The sequence below is a fragment of the Olea europaea genome, chromosome 13 (genome assembly GCF_002742605.1).
Source record: "Olea europaea var. sylvestris chromosome 13, O_europaea_v1, whole genome shotgun sequence".
Lineage (NCBI taxonomy): Eukaryota > Viridiplantae > Streptophyta > Magnoliopsida > Lamiales > Oleaceae > Olea > Olea europaea.
In genome coordinates, this window is record NC_036249.1 from 4,355,198 (window position 1) to 4,373,737 (window position 18,540).

Genomic DNA, 18,540 nt, shown 5'->3' on the forward strand with positions numbered 1-18,540 from the left:
TATATATATATATATTTTTTTTTTTTTTTTTGCCAGTCCGGTTTGGTTTTAAACCATAATTGAAATTTTCAAATCTAAACCAAACCATTTTGACCGGTTTGGTTTGGTTCAAAATCATTTCGTTGATCGGGTCCACGTGGCACCAAACCGACGGTTTCTAAAATGCGGTTTCGGTTCGATTTTTCAGTTTTGTGATTTTTGCTTAAGCCCTACTTAGCTACCAGCCTTGCTTTATATCTTTCCACTTGACCTTTGACATCACGCTTGGTTTTGAATACCCATTTGCAGCTAATGGGTCTACACCCTTTTGATAATTCTACAAAGCTCCATACTTCATTTTGTGACATAGAGTTCATCTCATCATTCATAGCACTCATCCAAAATTTTAATTGGGGACTAGAGATGGCTTCCTTGTCGATAGTTGGATCTGAAGTCTTACCAATGTCATACTCATGCTCTTCTAGGAAGACAATGTAGTCATCAGAAATTGCAGGTCTACGAACCCTTTCTGATCTCCTTAAATGTGCATCTTCTATGGCTACATCTGGAGCTTCTTGTTCTACTTCCTCAACAGGTTCATTCTGAATGGTTGCTGGATGCTGATTAACCATAGGGCCAATTGTTGGAGCGGAAGCGGTAGACACAGGGACAATAACTGGGTATTGTTTGAACACAATTTCTCTAAACCCTTGGCTTGTACCAGTGTCATCCTCGAAATGGATTGCTCGATCTGATTCAATAACTCTAGTAGTATGCAATGGATAATAGAACCTAGATCCCCTTGACCCTACACAATAACCAATAAAGTAGCCGCTGATGAACTTAAGGTCAAGTTTCTTGGATTGCGGATTGTAGGGTCTTACTTCTGCTTTACAACCCCAAACATGAAAATGACGCAAAATGAGTTTCTTCTGTGACCACAACTCATAAGAAGTCTTAAAAACAGACTTACTAGGCATTTGATTCAAAATATAAGTTGCAGTTTTCAAAGCATCACCCCATAGGAACTCTAATAAGGAAGAGTTTGCCAACATACATCGCACCATGTTAAGAAGTGTGCGATTTCTTCTTTCCGCAACTCCATTTTGCTGAGGTGTACCAGGTATTGTATATTGAGCATGAACGCCACATTCCTGTAGGTACCTTGAAAAAGGTCCGGAGTTCCGTTCCATTTCATCATATCTCCCATAATACTCACCACCTTTATCAGAATGAACCACTTTGATCTTTTTCCCTTGTTGAAGCTCTACCTTTGCTTTGAAGGCTTTAAAGGCCTCCAAAGAATCAGACTTCTCACGGATGAGCTCAACAAAACCATAACGGGAAAAATCGTCAATAAAAGTGATGAAGTATTTGTAACCACCCATAGCTAGAGGAGTGAAAGGCCCACAAATGTCGGTATGGATTAACCCAAGTAATTCTGTGCACCTGTTAACTTTATTGTTTCTGACCTTGGCAGTCAATTTTCCTTTTATGCAGTCAACACAAGGGTCAAAGTCTGAGAAGTCAAGATCCTGCAGAATCCCATCCTTTATCAATCTTTCCATTCGCTGCCTAGAAATATGGCCTAATCGCTTGTGCCATAGAATTGAAGATTTTTCATCCAATCTTGACCTTTTTATGGTAACAACAATATTAAGAGAAGAAAAAGTAAAAAGAGATACATCCACTAAATCAAGTTTATAAAGATTACCATATAAAATTCCATTTCCAATCAAAACAGAGTCACGGTACAATATAACTTTTCCAGTTCCAAAAAGAAAACTATAACCAGTTCTATCCAAAACAGATACAGATTTTAAATTCTTCCTAATCAAAGGTATGTATGCAACTTCATACAACTCCAAAAAATGTCCAGTGGAAAGCTGTAATTTGACTGTCCCCAAAAATTTAACTTCAGTTCTTGTACTGTCTCCCATATATACATGATGCTCCATACTAGTTGGTTCCTTTCTGCTTGTCATCTCATGCAAAGAATTGGTAATACGAATTGTAGCACTAGTGTCTAACCACTAAGTATTAGAAGGCACATCAACAATATTTTCTTCAGGCAAACAGTCACTAAAAGATTACCTTTCTTTTCCATTATGGCCTTGAACTTCAGGCAATCTGCCTTCTTATGCCCAAACTTCTGACTGTAATTGCATTTTCCTTTAAAGCCCTCATTCTTGGGAACATTGGAAGCTAAGGGCGCTCCTTGCCCATTCACTTTGTTGCCCGTGTTATGTTTCTTGAAGGGCTTGTTGTCATTGCTATTTTTTTGTAGAGGCCTTCTTTTCTGACCATTGTTGTTCTAGTTCGTTACCATAGCCACACTTCTTGCCCTTCCGTTTTTCATGTCATCCTCTTCCTTGGAAAGAATGGTAGTCATCTCCTCTATGGTCCATTGTCCTTTCTGAGCATTATAACTGGATCTGATAGAGTCAAACTGTGAGGAAAGAGTCCCTATAATGAACCACACAATGTAGTCCTCATCAAGTTCCATACCAATTGCCTTGATCTTGTGATAATAGGCCACAATCTTGTCAATGTGCTCTCTAATTCCACTAACACCATCATAAATAGTGGAATGTAGAGTGCTCAGAAGCTCATTCTTTTCATTCTTGGAGAACTTTTTATACTTCTTGTTGATAGCTTCTAGAAATGCCTTAGCAGTCTCAGTCTTTGCAATGCTATCACGTATGGAGTCCTCCATGTGATACCTCATGATCATTAAACAACATCGATTTGAATACTCCCAGTCATTATAAAGTTTTTTTTCATTGGCAGAAGTTTCAGCAGTGGGCTTAGGAGGTGAGTCTTCTCTCAAGGCAAAGTCTAACTTCATGATAGTAAGATTCATCATGAGAGATTCAATCCATTGTTTATGATTAGTCCCATTTAGCTTCAGAATGGCAGAAAATTGAGAATTGCCCAAAGCTGAAGAAAAAACACAAGAGCGACATTAATATGCATGTGAAAGACATGATCATGGCATTCACTCTTTCTTCAACTTTCTTAAATGGTCTACAAAAGTGATCATCGAATGCTAGAGTCCATTGACTCATTAACAGGTGAGAACAATACATTTAGTATCGCAACCAAACACATCAATCAACTATCGATAGGATAGTAAAATTGTGTCGGTTCATAATATTTCATGCATTCTCTTCACCAATCTAAGCATCCTATCAAACAATGAAGTCATCGATAGGATAATTTCATTGCCCGTATGGATCTTAGTATAATGTCATTAAGCCAAAGTATAAACAACATAACAATCCCAATGATATATCATGACTAGTCCCGCGAGAGGTGGGTACATAGTCACTCCAAACCATCAGTATACAACAAAATTATATAATCCACATGGACAAATATTTATTCTTCCCAAAAACGAATTATTCATTTCTCGAAAAAACAATATGGAACAATAACACCAGCACATGTAATTTCTCTCATATTGTGTAGTAGAAGACAAGATTGCTCTCAAATCGATAAGAACAAATTGACGTAAAACTTCAAGCAAAAAAAGGGTAATTAAAGATAGGATTATATTTTTATTCTGTCCTTTTTAATTTAACTGAGAGAGTCATCCTACCTTTAATTAAGTAGGTGGTTTACGAGTTCAATTATTTATTTGTATTTCTAAGAAAAAAGAGGAAAGTAGAGTGATGAATTTGGTGAACAAAAACTTAAAATATTAATTCATTTCTCTTTGTTGTAGAAAACAGGAGTATAATTTTCTTTCAATGGTCAACAAAATAGTTTTCGGCAGGAAATCTCCAATGGTCAACAAAATCGGCTCCAATAACAATAATAAATTGCCATTTTAAAATATTATAATAATAGATCAATTGACAAAAAAAATCCCAGATTTTGTTGCCTTCTATCATTCTATATCCTTTAAAAAGTATTTAAGTATTATAATAATAAGTTAATGAATCAATACTATGTGTTATCCATTGTCTTGCCTTTTTCACAGTTTAATCTCATGACTTGGTTATTACTATCGGCCAAAATTTTAAACATTTTTGTGCTTTCACAAAATTATCACAGCTATGAAAATGAGAAATGGGGTTCTGATACCATTTGTAAAATATCAATAGATTTGACAAACCATTCTCATAGCCATGGCATGTGTAGAAAATAATAAAAGAAAACATACCTCCAATAGCTGGTAAAGCTTGATTAGAAACCATAAGAGATCAATGAGAAATTCCTACAAGTGAGATTCAAATTTACAGAAGGAGGCTAGGGTTCTTTGAATCCTTTTCTTCTATCACTGTCACAGTATTCACCAAAAAAGAGCATTTATATACATATAAAATCTGAAACCCTTTTTCTTGGTGACCACAAGCCCAATGGGTAGGCTTGGGGAAGATAGAAGAATGGATCCAAGAGCCCAAAGCATGGTAAGTGGGGTAATGTCCATCCCATAAATGGCCCAAATGTCATATACCCAAATGTCAATTGTCATTACATTATGTTAGTCCACAAAATTGATCCAACAGACTTAACCTTGTATTTACTCTTGTACTCATTTTCCCAAAAATTTGTATTATTTATTCTCTGAAGGCATTCTTTTCTCCAAGGTGAATCTGCAAATATGGCTTTGATGGAATCTTCCAATTGCAAATGAGAAGAATGAGTAAATATAGAGAATTGATGTTAAGTAACATGGACATCAAATTAGAGGCAAAAACAAGAACGAAACGAAAATGGCTGCTATGTCAAGTTTTCAGGCCAAAAAAGAAACTGTTATTGTGAAGGAAACTATATCGTATTACGTAAGATATTTCCTTAAAAAATGGAGGATCCTACCTTTTTATTTTTGTTGGAATTTAATTAATATAGTGGATGAAACCAAATTCATTCATATCGTATATGCAATTTATATGTTAGATTTATGCATACCGTAGATGCAACATACTGTATTTACATACACCATATATAGAAATTATCATATATGCAGATTACTGTATTTATAACAACATACCATATTTGCAACAGCATACTGTATTTGCACTAGCTTACCGTATATGCAATAGCTTACCATATTTGCATATACCGTATATACAGTGAGGTTAGATACCGTATTTTCATATAACAATTGTTGCACTTACAAATACCGAAATTGTAGGACCATATATGCACTTACCAAACCGAATGTCAGTAAAATTTTTCCAAATTTTTTATTTTAACATAAACATACTCAGATTTTTATTTTTAACATAAGCAGAAAATAAACTTTAAAATATAAATACATATGAATCTACAAGTCGAATAAGTAAGATAAAATACATGAAAAAAAATAAAAAAATGAATTTTCAACCTAAAGCATGTGCAAGCACAGTTATTTTAAAATAGATTTGCTTCCTCACCGTATGTGCTTGAAAGTTAATTCGAGCGTCTGTTTTTCAGGATACAATGGTAAAATCAGTAGGATCTGAGCACCACAGATACTACTCCGATAAACTAATTAGTATCCGAACAATATCACCATCAAGACGAAGCTGACAGAAATTGAGATTAGGTATGCAGACAGACCAACTTCGTGTATTTTCGTATATGCAGACATAGTTTGTCCTTCTGTATTTCGTGTGTGTGTGTGTAAATTGCTGGAAAAATGAGATTTTAATATAAGTTAAATCTGCCCATTAACTCTATGGCAATGAACATTAGAGTCACTTTAGTTTTTTCAGTAACCATTGGAGTTTTAGCAGTTTCAAAAACTCAAAAATCAGTTTGAGAAAGCAAAAAAATTACAAAATGTGGATACTCCAAAAGGTTCAATTTTTGCTCCGTTCAATCCGACATTTGTGTACACAGGTCACACCCATACACAAGTTCAAGATCCGAATGCTATTTCGGTTCATAATTTGCACCCCCTACCCGCGCATGTGAAGAGAGCCTTTATATTATACATGATTACACCCTTTCAATGTGTAGTAATCTATAAAATGGTTCTTGCTTTCATGATTTTCCTACGTGGGATGAACTCATTTTCCCCACATAAATCATCTTTCAATGGTCAACTTTGAGCTCCAATTTTTCATTCACCCGAGCTTCATTTTTGGCAAGTAAAAATATGATTTCGATGTTCTCGTGGAGGAGAACACAAATCAATTTTAATCTTTCAAATTAGACCAACGGGTCCCACCGAAAATTGTGCCAAAAGTAAGCTGTTTACTCATTTTTTTCCAACAATTTTCCCTATTCTTTTTTTCACATTCTTTTCTTTAAGAGGATGATCCACCCAAGACAAATGGAATGTTGTAGCCTTGTACAGAATCAGAGAATAGTTCAAGTTCAAATGATTTTTCATACCTCTGATAGCGTAAAATTGCACTCGACAAGTTCACCACTTTCTCAGGCAGTAGTGATGGACTTCAAAGGCATATCCAGAAGTTCTAATGGAAGCGTGGAGAAATAGAGTAAATGTCACTAACAAATTTAGATAATCAACTACTTTAAAAGAGCAAAATATGATGAACCAGTATATGGAACTTCCACAAGAATGGTATAAAATCATTGATATTGTATCACTGGACCTCCAGTGGCTTAGCAGCTAACAGTGACTCTACTAAAGATGACAAATGCTCAAATAGGAAATGGACTAGTGTTTGAAGACGCAATTCGTAAGGGACATTAGCATAGCCTCCATTTGGCAATTTATAAATCAATTATAAATGATCAAACTTCATTTCAACCACACATTCCAATAGATTCACAAGTACTATATACCTATTCACCACTTCGAAATTGAATCATTTATAAGTTCTTCCCAACTGGAGGCTTGATTGTTGAGAACCCTCACATTCTATTATGATACAGATTCATGCACTGCACCTGAAACGTTTCTTCTGCTGCCATATCATCTAACATAATTACGTCCTTTGTGATTCTTAGAAGATAGCTTCCAAGACCATGCTCTACTCTTCCCATACATGTATGGTAACAACAGAGGAGGCTCCCATATTATGTGTACTTTCTCAATGATGAAAGCAACTTGAACATGAACGAACCCCAAAATTAAAACAATAAAAAAATAAAAACGGGGGGGGGGGGGGGGGGGGGGGGGGGGGGGGGGGGGGGGGGAGAGAGAGAGAGAGAGAGAGAGAGAGAGAGAGAAAGAGAGAAAGGGGAACGGATGGAAAGTTTTTAGTATGGCATACCAAGATAATCCCGATCAGATCACAAAGGGAGTAAATTTTAGAATGTGATGTGATGAATTAGTCTTTGCTATGCAATCAACATAACCAACCCCAATTTTTCAATGAAAAGGTGTATGAATCATTTAAAAACTAGACCTGTTCAATACTGAACTTGGAGGACTCAAACAGTTTCAGCTTGTGGGTATTTTGAAATCCACCAGCCCGATCAATAGCTTTGTCAACAACAAAATTGCAGTATGATTAATTGTAAATCATTTAGCTTTGGAAGATCTAGAAGTCATGGGCATGAACACTGGGCAATAATACAACATTAGATAGCAACATATATTCATCATTTTCCTAATATGTTACTACAGATGGGAAAAACACTCTCGAGTAATGCAAAAATTATGTGCTTTTCTTGTACAAGTTATACTAGAGCATGATTTTAATGCTTATAAGTGATAATAAGTTGTCGTCCTACGGAATACTGGGTTAATAAACGAGTAATAGTTGCAGGTCATATGAAATGATTGGATGATAAATGTGTATTTATAGGTTTAACAATTTGTGTGGCTAAAATATGTCTCATCGGCTTAAATTATAATTTAGTTTTTCCATACAGGCACTATTTCCATATGCAAGTGATATTATGACACCTCAAAAATTGCATGCATAGACAAGCATATCTCAAGATTGTAGTGAAGATCATTTCTCTTATCCTTCAACACTATAAATGGGTATTTATAGGTTTAACGATATGTGTGCCTAAAATATGTCTCATTGGCTTAAATTACAATCTAGTTTTGCCATACAGGTACTATTTCCATATGCAAGTGATATTATGACACTTCAAAAATTGCATGCATTGACAAGCATATCTCAAGATTGTAGTGAAGATCATTTCTCTGATCCTTCAACACTATTAATTGATCTTTAATCAAATATTACGTTTCATTCAGCTGTACTAACTCTTTTCTGTATATGCATTAAGTTTTTTCAAATTCATAGAAATTAAATTTTCATAATTGAGTATCATGGAAGTGTATGGTATTATCTTGAAGTGCTGGATCCATGTCCAAATTTCTGGCTCTTCTTGTTCATGGTCTGGTTCAAAGGAGTATTTCACACATGAAGAGGATATGAAGAGTATGGTGCTTGAAACATGTCCAACATGGATGTGTACCTTCTAGAGAATGTGCTTCTTAGGAAAAGAAATACTTAGAAGATACAATAAAGACGCACAATACATTTTTCTATTCTGTAAATCTACATCTTTCAAGTTATATATGACAAGTTGAGTTTGTCTCTGCAATACTTCTTCACCCAACAACTGAAATCTTAGAGCCATATCAATAAATATAGCAAGTTCCTTAACAAAACTAGGAAGTATGGACGATACTGCAACAACAAAGATATATGTTAACCAGTAACCATAAAATATTAAATGATAGGAAACACATCACACATATACAGTAAAGTAAATGCTTCATAAATGAAAAATGTGTCAACATTTTACATGTGTGGATCCAATGCATCANTGACTGAAGTGGTAACATATTTTGCTAATAAATCTGCTACTTTTGCAAGCCCATAATCCAGAATACCAACCACCTGCTTGTGAAAAATGACTTTCTTTAAAATCTATCAAGAAAGCTATCAATGCGTAAACAAACTGAGAGTGTTTTTCAATCTCTTATACGCTAAGTTCTAATAAGAATTAGGACGAAGTTCAACTCACATCCATTACATTGATAACCATGTAAAGTTCAACCCTTTTGATGTCATTCACAATCAAGTGATATTTTACGAGCACTACTTTAGTTTCATGCTCGAACAGCACAGTTTTCTCCATGACTTCAGAAGCAGCTCTTGAATCTACACCAAGCCTAATTCCCTCTAACAACACAATCAGAAAACAACAAAAAAGATTCAAATACATAAGAGAGGTTTTGCAACTTGATAAAAAGCAATAAAAATGATTAACTGATTATTGAGCACTACTCATGCAGTTTTTGTTGGGTAATTGCCTCAAAAGTTAAAAGTTGAAGGACTTTTATTGCAAATAATAAAAAGGTAGTTATTGTCTGGAAAATTGCTAATTAAAGTTTAGAACAGAATCCTTACAAAATTTGGTCTCCAATTTACATCAGGTTTTGATGTCTTCCACATGAAGGAATTTTTGTTGAGTTAAAAGAGTCTTATTTGAGTCTAAATTAAACTCTTAGAGTCTTATTTGAGTCTAAATTAAACTTTTCTTACTTAATTATTAATCCTATAAATAGTGAATGTATTTCATTATTTTGGGTGCGGTCAGAGAGTTGATCTGAAAGGAAAATATTATGAGTCTAGCATCTTGATACTTTTCGTACAAAGGGTGAAAAAATAGGTGTGGCAAAACTCGAGTTTTTTTCTTTTCTTTGTAATACTTGGAGATTAGGTTGGTAAGTGAAATTCTATATGATTGTAATAATTTTTCATATAGTGAAAAATTTTGACGATCCGTTTAATTTCTGTGTAATATTTTTTATTTTTCCTATTTGCTAAATTCCTTCTGAAGAACAAAAGATCCTACGGATAAATAAAAATAAAGGAAATTGGCATAAAATTCCCAATAAGTGGTATCAGTGCGTCAGGTGATTCGGAGTATTGGAGCAACGGAAAAATATGTCGAAATATGACATGTTGAAATATCAATTTTGGCTTGTGGCAAGTACAAGTTATGGATTTATTAATTCAAACTGGACTGCACAAAGCTTTGAAAGAAAAACCAACCAAGAGTTTTGACAAGGAAGCTAAATCCAGTATACACGATAAGAATTGGGAAGAATTGGATTTGAAGGCTGCAACCATAATACATCTCTGTCTGGCTAAAAACGTTCTTGCAAATATTCATGGGATATCTGCTGCAAATGAACTATGGAAAAAGCTAGAATAACTATATCAAACGAAGAGCCTCTCAAATCAATTGTACCTGAAGGAACAATTTCATTTATTGCGCATGGAGGCCAGGTACGAAAATCTCAGACCATGTGAGTGTTCTCAACGGGATTGTTTCAGACTTGAAGTCTATTGGAGTGAAGATAGATGATGAGGATAAGGCACTACGGTTCATTTGGTCTCTTCCATCTACCTATGAACGTATCAAGCCAATCTTGATGTATGGGAAGAAATTGTGAGTTTCGTAGAAGTGACAAGCAACTTGATCTCAGAAAAAAGAAGATTAGGGGACAGAATACTCCATCTGACAATGCGGTGCTTGTGACTAAAAGGGGGAAGAAGGACAGCTTCATGAAGAAGAAAGCAACTTGTTAGAATTGCGGTCAAACTAGACACGTGAAGAGAAATTGTCCAAAAGGTGGAGCAGGTCTGCTAACTGCTTAGGGTCGAGCAATACGTCTTTCTTGGCATAGGAGGACGCGGATGTGGTGCTGTAAAGTAAGATGGGAACATCCTCATGACATGTTGTCAATTGCCATGATAGAGGATGTGTTCTTATTGACGTGGTCAGCATATCTGTAAATAACGTTGACTGACATTTGATGCAAGATGTGTAGGTATGTGGTGGTGTTTTGATGTCGATGGCTGATGAGCTTTCTAGAAAAGTTAGTAAGAAAGTTGCATCATAACTATCAGCAGGGTTGTTTTGCCATGTAGCCGACGAAATGCTCGGAGTTTACGGATAATTCTGAGTGGTTATATTCATATGGTAGAGTATGAGATCGTTAAAGTGTGTTAAAGGCTTACCAATTTTTTTCAAGTATTGTGATTAAGAGTTGTAGAAGAGATGATAAGATTTTGACTCATTTTCGGCAAGATGGAGATTGTTGGATAATTGTTTCAAAAGTTGGAGGACTTCTATTGCAAATAATAAAAGGTAGTTATTGTATGAAAGACTTCTAATTAAAATTGAGAGCAGAATCCTTGCAAAATTTGATCTCACATGAAGGAATCCTTATTGTGTTAAAAGAGTCTTGTTTGAGTTTAAATTAAACTCGTCTACTTAGTTATTGATCTCATAAATAGTGGATGTATTTCATTATTTTGGGTGTGGCCAGAGCTTGATCTGAAAAGAAAATCTTGTGAGCCTAGCATCTTAAGACTTTTTGTAAAAATGGTAGAAAAGTAGGTGTGGTAAAACTCGAGTTTTTTTTTTTTTTTTGCTTTTCTTTGTAATACTTGGGAATTGGGATGGTAAGTGAAATTCTATATGATTGTAACAATTTTTTGTATAGTGAAAAGTTTTGACGATCTGACTAATTTGTGCGTTATATTCTTTATTTTTCCTATTTGCTAAATTCCTTTTGAACAACAAAAGATCCTGCGAATTAGTAGTCCATTCACCAACAAGAGAATAATAGCAGGTTCTCTAATAATCACTATCTGGATGGGGGGGACGGAGAGAGAGTGAGATTTAACTGTTGAAGCGATTTATATTATCAAGTTTCCCTATACTTCAATAGTCGATGTTTTCTTATATCGTGACGATAAATTGCATATAATCTAACTTTTTATTTCTGATAAAAGAAGAATTGTTGTTTAAAGAAAGATAGAAAAGAGTTACATCGTAGAGAATGAATTATCCTCTGTTACAAAATTGAAACATTTTGAAGGTGGGCTTTGCTATACGTACACTCCTCTCACAATGGAGCTCACGCTTTCGTTCTTTCTTTTTCAATTTTTTTTTTTTTTAAGCGTGGGCTTCCTCTTGTGAGGAGAGTGACATGCCGGTGTACAGATAGCACAAATTTTTGAAGGTTTCCAACATAGTTTTTACTGAACGGGTTTTTTATTTTTATAATAATAACTTTTACTGATTAAAGATAAAACAGTTATTGTAAAATAATGAGATAATTATTGATGATTATCTAATATTATCATAATACATAGACAAATGTTATCTTATATAGAATATTTATTTTAGGGATAATTGCAGCAGAGACCTTAAACCTTTAAAACATTAACAAACTTTTCTCAAATTTTTATTTGTTGCAATTGTCATCCCATATCTTTTGAAACATTCTGGTGGAGGCCATTTTAGACGATTTTCATTCAAATGTCTGTTGGTTGATAAGAAATTTGACTTTGATCATATTTTTAATATTTTTGAAATGGTAAAATAATAACTTTCCATTTACTACATTAAAATAAGTTAAAAATTAAATTAGAAAAGAAAAAAATGAAAACATCTGTCTTCCCCCAGCCCATCACCATTGGCCAACAACCACTATCCACTAGGGTCGCCAACATTCGTCTTACTTTCAGAAGCAACTACTTTCTCTCTTCTCGGCATAGGGCCTAAATGATGAGATCTCTCTCCTAAAAACACAGCTCATCTCTCAAAACACAAAACTTCATTTCTCACAGAGCGACATACTCTTTCTCCTCATTCAAAACCCAACAAATTATCCTCCATCTAAAAATTAAATAAGCAAATCTACACGTAAAGAACCCAAAAATCACACTCCCAAATCAAATTGACAAATGGGCTTTGCTCAATCCAACATATATCCACAAATACACGAATAAATTCAGCACTATTACACAAATGAAGATATTCAGCCAAACAAAAAATAAAAAAAGTATGGCCCCCTGGGGTACAGCTCAACTGGTAGATCAATCAATATTGTCTTACTTCCAGCGGCAGGGTGGAGGTTCAAATCCTGGTGGGAACCTGCGGCCAAAAAATTGATATGGAGCAATCACTTTGGAGGAGGATCTCTTGTGCGCATAATTGTATAGGCGGTAGGGGGAACCTGTGACCCAGTTGAGGCATAACCCACGATTTATCCCCCTAAAGGTTCTAGGGGCAAGGGTCCAGGATTTAGTCTAGTGTAAGTTGGGATACCTGGATATCAACAAAAAAAAAAAAAGGTAAGCTAGAGGGGTTGTGATTGGAAAGCAAATACTCCAAATAAACATAGGTAGATGGATGGGTTTTGGAGTGATAGTGGGGTGACGGTGGTTGGTGGCCAGTGGCGATGGGTTGGGTTTTTCTTTTTCTTTTTAGAATGGCAGTGACAGTGTATACCTAGCTATGGATGAGGTTTTTTTTTTTTTTTTTCTTTTCTAATTTATTTTTAACTTATTGTAATTTAGTAATGAAAAGTTACAATTTTACCCTTTTAAAAATATTAAAAATATGGTCAAAGTCAAATTTCTTAGTCAAGTAACAGGCATTTGGATGAAAATCGTCAGGGCCTCCTTTGCAACATTTCGAGAGGTTTAGGGTGACGATTGCAACAAATTAAAAATTTGATTCCCATGCTGTAATTACCCCTTTATTTTATTTCAATTATAACTCGAAATTTAATGGGATCAAATGGGGGCTAGCTATAATTCTGTTCGGTAATGATTATGAGAAATTGATTTTTTTTTATCGTTAAAAGGAAAAGTGAGTTCCACTTATGAATGAAAAAATAAAAAAATGATGATTAAAATAGTAAAATAAAGAAAAAAAATTGATTTTTTGAGATGAAATATTGAAACCAAGCGGGGCCACAACGCTTAAGAATCCTTTTACCATACTGCTACGGTCCCTTTCTCACGCACAGAGACACTGTTCTGCCGCCTGATACTTGCAGAAACTCGATATCATCAATTCACCATGCCTCGAGGATCCTCTCAGTCCCAGGCCGCCTCCGGTCCCACGTCCCGCCCGAGCACCATGGGCATGCCCCCGCGTGGTTCGTCTGCCGGCATGCGCCGCCGCAGGCTAGGAGGCGGCTCGTCCAATTCCTCCTCCTCTGGAGGAGCATCGGGCAGCAACATGCTGAGGTTTTACACTGACGATGCTCCGGGATTGAAGATCAGCCCCACGGTCGTCCTTGTCATGAGCTTCTGCTTCATCGGCTTTGTTACTGCGCTCCACGCCTTCGGCAAGTTCTATCGCTACAAATCTGGACCTGGTGCCTGATTCTCACGGATGTTCGGCTCGCAGGTTCGGATCCTGCAATTCGAGGAGCTTGTTTGGTAAAATTGGTATTTCGGTGTGCCACGTTAAGCTTTTAGCTTTTGTAAATGATTCTGACTTCTGGACGACAGATCAGAGAGGATCTTAGCTTTCATGTTTCTTTCTGTTTTGATATTAATATGCTTCTTTGATCATACATGAAACTAATCTTAGTTCAAATAATTTTACTGCTGTTTCCCTGCGTTTGTTAACTTCATGATGAGAATTGATTGTTTATGTCAATTTTTTAGTACACTGCATTTTGCTGTTGTGCATTTGGCAATTTTAATCCCTTTAAATAGAAGTGTGATGGAATTCTAGTTAACTATATATTGGATTACGACCTGTAGAAAATAACTTGAGCTAGCAGGTTTCTATAAATTGTTACTGTGAATGCATTAATTTTTGTAGATTGTGTACCAGTCTTGCTTAAATATGGATGTTAATGTAAGTTTCGTTCCATTTTATTTTGTACGTCGATAGATTTTCCAAGTTTATATGGTATGGACATTATTGATTGTCCATAAATGAATTTCAAACAGCAATGAAAACTTTTTTTGGTAAAAATTGCTAGATATTTTCATGTATCGGGAGACATAATTGAATGTTGTATCTATAGATCCCAGTCAATTTAGAATAGCGTATGGTACACTGATGAGTGATTATTCAGTGATGAAAACAAAGAAAATTTAAGGGGCTCCCTGCACTAATAGGTTACAGATAATAGTTTAGTTGCCTTAAGCTAATTTTTCATGTATTAGGTCCAGTGTTCTGAAAACCGACCCGGGTATCAACCCAAAAATTAAAAAGGGTCAAAAAGTTGAACAGGAAATTTTTAAAATAAATAAATAAATAAATAAATAAAATTGAATAATGAATCCAAAAAAGTGAATAATGTCAACAGTAAGAAAACTTAAAACTTAAATAGTTAAAATTTACAACTTGATAGTTTTGCATCATCTATCACCAATAAAAAAATGCCTAAGTAATAGTTGAATCCAAAAAGTGCAATAAACATAAAAGATTAAATAGTTAAATTTCGTCTTCATCGTTTTCATCTGTAATCCTTAATCCTTGACAACTTCCACGGTCACTTGAACCACCAAAATGATGAATAACACCCAATTCATCTAAATCACCCGTCTCTGGAGTATGAAGCTCGTCATTATTTATATTGTCATCTAAAGCACAAATAAGAATAAATATATTAGATAAAGATACATTGTAAAGGATAAAGGCTTTTTCTGGTTTTATGGTGGATTTCCTCATGGGAGGGGTTTCTGCCGCTGTCTCCAACACAGCTGCTGCTCCAATAGAGAGAGTTAAGCTCTTGATTTGGAATCAGGATGAAATGATCAAAACCGGTCGGTTGTCTGAACCATACAAAGGGATTGGAAGGATGAAGGAATACTTGCTTTCTAGAGAGGCAACACTGCAAATGTTATCAGATACTTCCCCACCCAGGTCAATAAACAATCTTATCCATCTCTTACCCTCTCCATTATTTTTTTTTTCTTTTTCCCCTTTGATAATTATATATCATGCAAGATATAGTCTAATCACCAAGGGAATGGGTGCATTTAAATTCATCATGCAAATGCTTGCTTGACCAGTTTTATTATGTTTGGTTATCCGTGTTTTATTAAAACATATTAACTATTTCTATCCAATAAGTTTGTTCCGGTTCTTTTGCTTTCATGATAAGATATTATTGGAATTAAAGCATGGCTTAAAAGATGGTAATAGTTCTCTAGCTCAATAGCTTTTCATTTCTTTGACATTTGAAATCAATGCATATGCTTTCAGGCCTTAAACTTTGCTTTCAAAGACTAATTCAAGAGGCTTTTTAACTTCAAGAAAGATGGGGATGGCTATTGGAAATGGCTTGTTGGAAACTTCGCATCGGGTGGCGCTGCTGGTGTATTAAGTCAGCTGTACAGTTTGTAATTCGGTTATTTTCAGTTAGTAACTGTTTCTTGGTAGTTAGTAGCTAGTTTGTTAGTTTGTTATCCAACTGTACAGATGTATTCAGCATACTTTCCATGATGGATTTGTAGTTGAAACTATTTAGAGCAGCTGAACTTGTAACCCAGGAGAATTGAATAATTAAAATCCTCTCTCTCCACTTTCCGTCTCTCTTTCATTTCTGCACTTAACATGGTGCCTCGTCTCTACTGTTTGTCTACTCTCTTGATTATGCTAGAACACGGTTGGTAAATGATGCTAAGGCTGCCAAAAAGTGTGGTGAAAGGCAGTTTAACGGTTTGATTGTTATTTACAAGAAAATACTCAAATCTGATGGTCTTGCTGGGCTTTACCGTGTATTTAATAGCTCATGTGTTGGAATCCTTGTCCACCATGGGCTCTACTTTGGAATGTATAATTCGTTGAGACCTTTAGTTCTGGTTAGTTCTCTACAGGTCAGTAGATTTCTAAACTTTGAACTCTTGATTCTAAACCTCAAGTTATCTTATATGCCATCAACCCATATTTGCCACTTTATTTCATCCATAAGATGCTTTGCCTTTTCTTCCACGTTTTCTATGACTTTGGGATGTTGGAATGAAGTCTGCCTTGCAACTTGGTGAAATTTTTGTTCTCTCCATGTAAACTTCTGCTGTGTTGCCATGATGATATTTGACCTGCATGATGATCCATTTTTATGTGCTTTGGCATGTTCTTTTTCCTCGGTTTGATGAGTATATTAGATTTACATTCGCCTGCTGCATTAGTAAGTCCCCTACCAGAGTTGCCAGTTTGCAGGCTACTAACATAGTGTTACTGTATTTGGTGAACAACTGGATAACTTCTTCGCCAGTTTCTTGCTGGGATGGAGTATCACAATTGGGTGCTGGGTTGGCCTCTTACCCAATTAACACTGTGCGTAGAAGAATGGTGATGACCTCGGGAGAATCTGTCAAATATAAGAGCTCCATAGACAGATCATTGAGAACGAAGGGACTAAATCACTCTTCGAGGGTGCTGGAGCCAGCGATCTGCTTGCTGTTGCTGGGGCCGGTGTACTTGCTGGCTACGACAAATTAAAGGTCATTGTTTTTGGCAAGAAATATGGCTCTGGCGGTGGTGGTTAATTATCTTCCTGCTGATAATGACGAAATGCATATGTTATATAGTTGGGGAGAAACATATTTACTGGAAATCCCATGTTAGTATACGCAAGCTTTTGTACTGGGAAATTTGATTGCTCTTATGTTCTAAGACTATAACTTGTGGTCTTTCGTGAAGGAATAATTTGGTACTCTTAAAATATCTTTGTTTATGCATTTCAGGTAAACTAAAAAAATGGAGATTCTTCAAGTTTTCTATTAACAAAAATAACTCTTAATGCAAGACAAATTGCTAAAGCACTTGATACCATTACAGTTAATAATAATAATAATAATAATAATAATAATAATAATAATAATGGTATCATTGTTAAAATTAGATCAGATTGATTGGTTGAAGGAGGGAGACTATGAACTAGTCCAATTCTAGCAATGTGCAGCACAAGGAGGCCAAAAATGTGATCATGTTTTGCAATAATTTCCCAGCTGTCGCATAGTTAGCTGCATTTTCAGTTACCATATGAACCACATTAGGAGGTCCAACCCATTTGAATCTCGAAAAACAAATTACACAGTGTTTGAGCATCTCTCACTACATTTGAGGCATCATAAGATTTTCCGAATACAATTTCAGGAGAGCAATGTACTAAAAAATTATTCAAAGTTCTATGCCTTTGATTGCTCCAACCATCGGCCATAATTTTGTATCCATTAATTATCCATTGAGTTCAATAATTATCAACAAGTAATTGACATTCTTTCTTGCGATCTCTCAACAAATTAACACAAATGTCGTTATAAGATGGTCCTTTAAATCTTGGATCAACTGCAGCATTAGCATCTAAAGCAAGTTGAAAGTAAGGTGATTGCAAAGCATTAAATGGAATGCAAGCATCATAAAACTGCCTACTCCAAGCCATATGAGCTCTCTCTATTGCTTGTTTACCAACTAAAATACTCTTTATGCTAGGTTGAGATCCAGGAGTAATTATTGGAGCATTCAATCCCTTCACTTGCTTTCCTCTTCCCTTTTTCTTGCCTTTGTTTTTCTGAAGACACGTGCATTTCTTGAATTTCCTCTCCTCCAATTTCTAAATCTATATAATTATCCTCAAAAGTACAATCATGAGCCTCTTTAGCATTTTTTTTTCTTTTGAGATATATCCTTAAGAACTTGAAATTTAAATCGAACATCAAAAGGAACTTTCTTACATTGAGATATTTGACATTTAATTCTAGGAAGATGGTATTTTATTCTATTAATTCCCCTCCTCTAAAGCTATATGTTGCAATAAAGACGTGTAACTGTTGGGATTTGTCACCCAATTCAATCACCAATACTCAACCACAGCAATAATAAAAACATTGCAGAAAATTAAAGAAC

General features: G+C 35.3%; 1 protein-coding gene and 1 pseudogene across 2 annotated transcripts; both read left to right on the forward strand.

The window, feature by feature from the left end:
• The first annotated feature begins 13,662 nt into the window (after window positions 1-13,662).
• LOC111407337 (protein transport protein Sec61 subunit beta-like) lies at window positions 13,663-16,218 on the forward strand. Of its 2 annotated transcripts, none has more exons than XM_023036755.1 (2): window positions 13,663-14,076; window positions 15,895-16,218. In XM_023036755.1, exon 1 carries the CDS (start codon window positions 13,744-13,746, stop codon window positions 14,050-14,052), a length of 309 nt encoding a protein of 102 aa, XP_022892523.1. In that variant the 5' UTR covers window positions 13,663-13,743; the 3' UTR covers window positions 14,053-14,076; window positions 15,895-16,218. The 2 variants fall into 2 exon arrangements, 1 of the variants encoding a protein (XP_022892523.1); XR_002705091.1 differs by having other exon boundaries at window positions 13,664-15,552.
• On the forward strand, window positions 15,356-17,278 carry LOC111408335 (annotated as a pseudogene).
• Window positions 17,279-18,540: the final 1,262 nt, after the last annotated feature.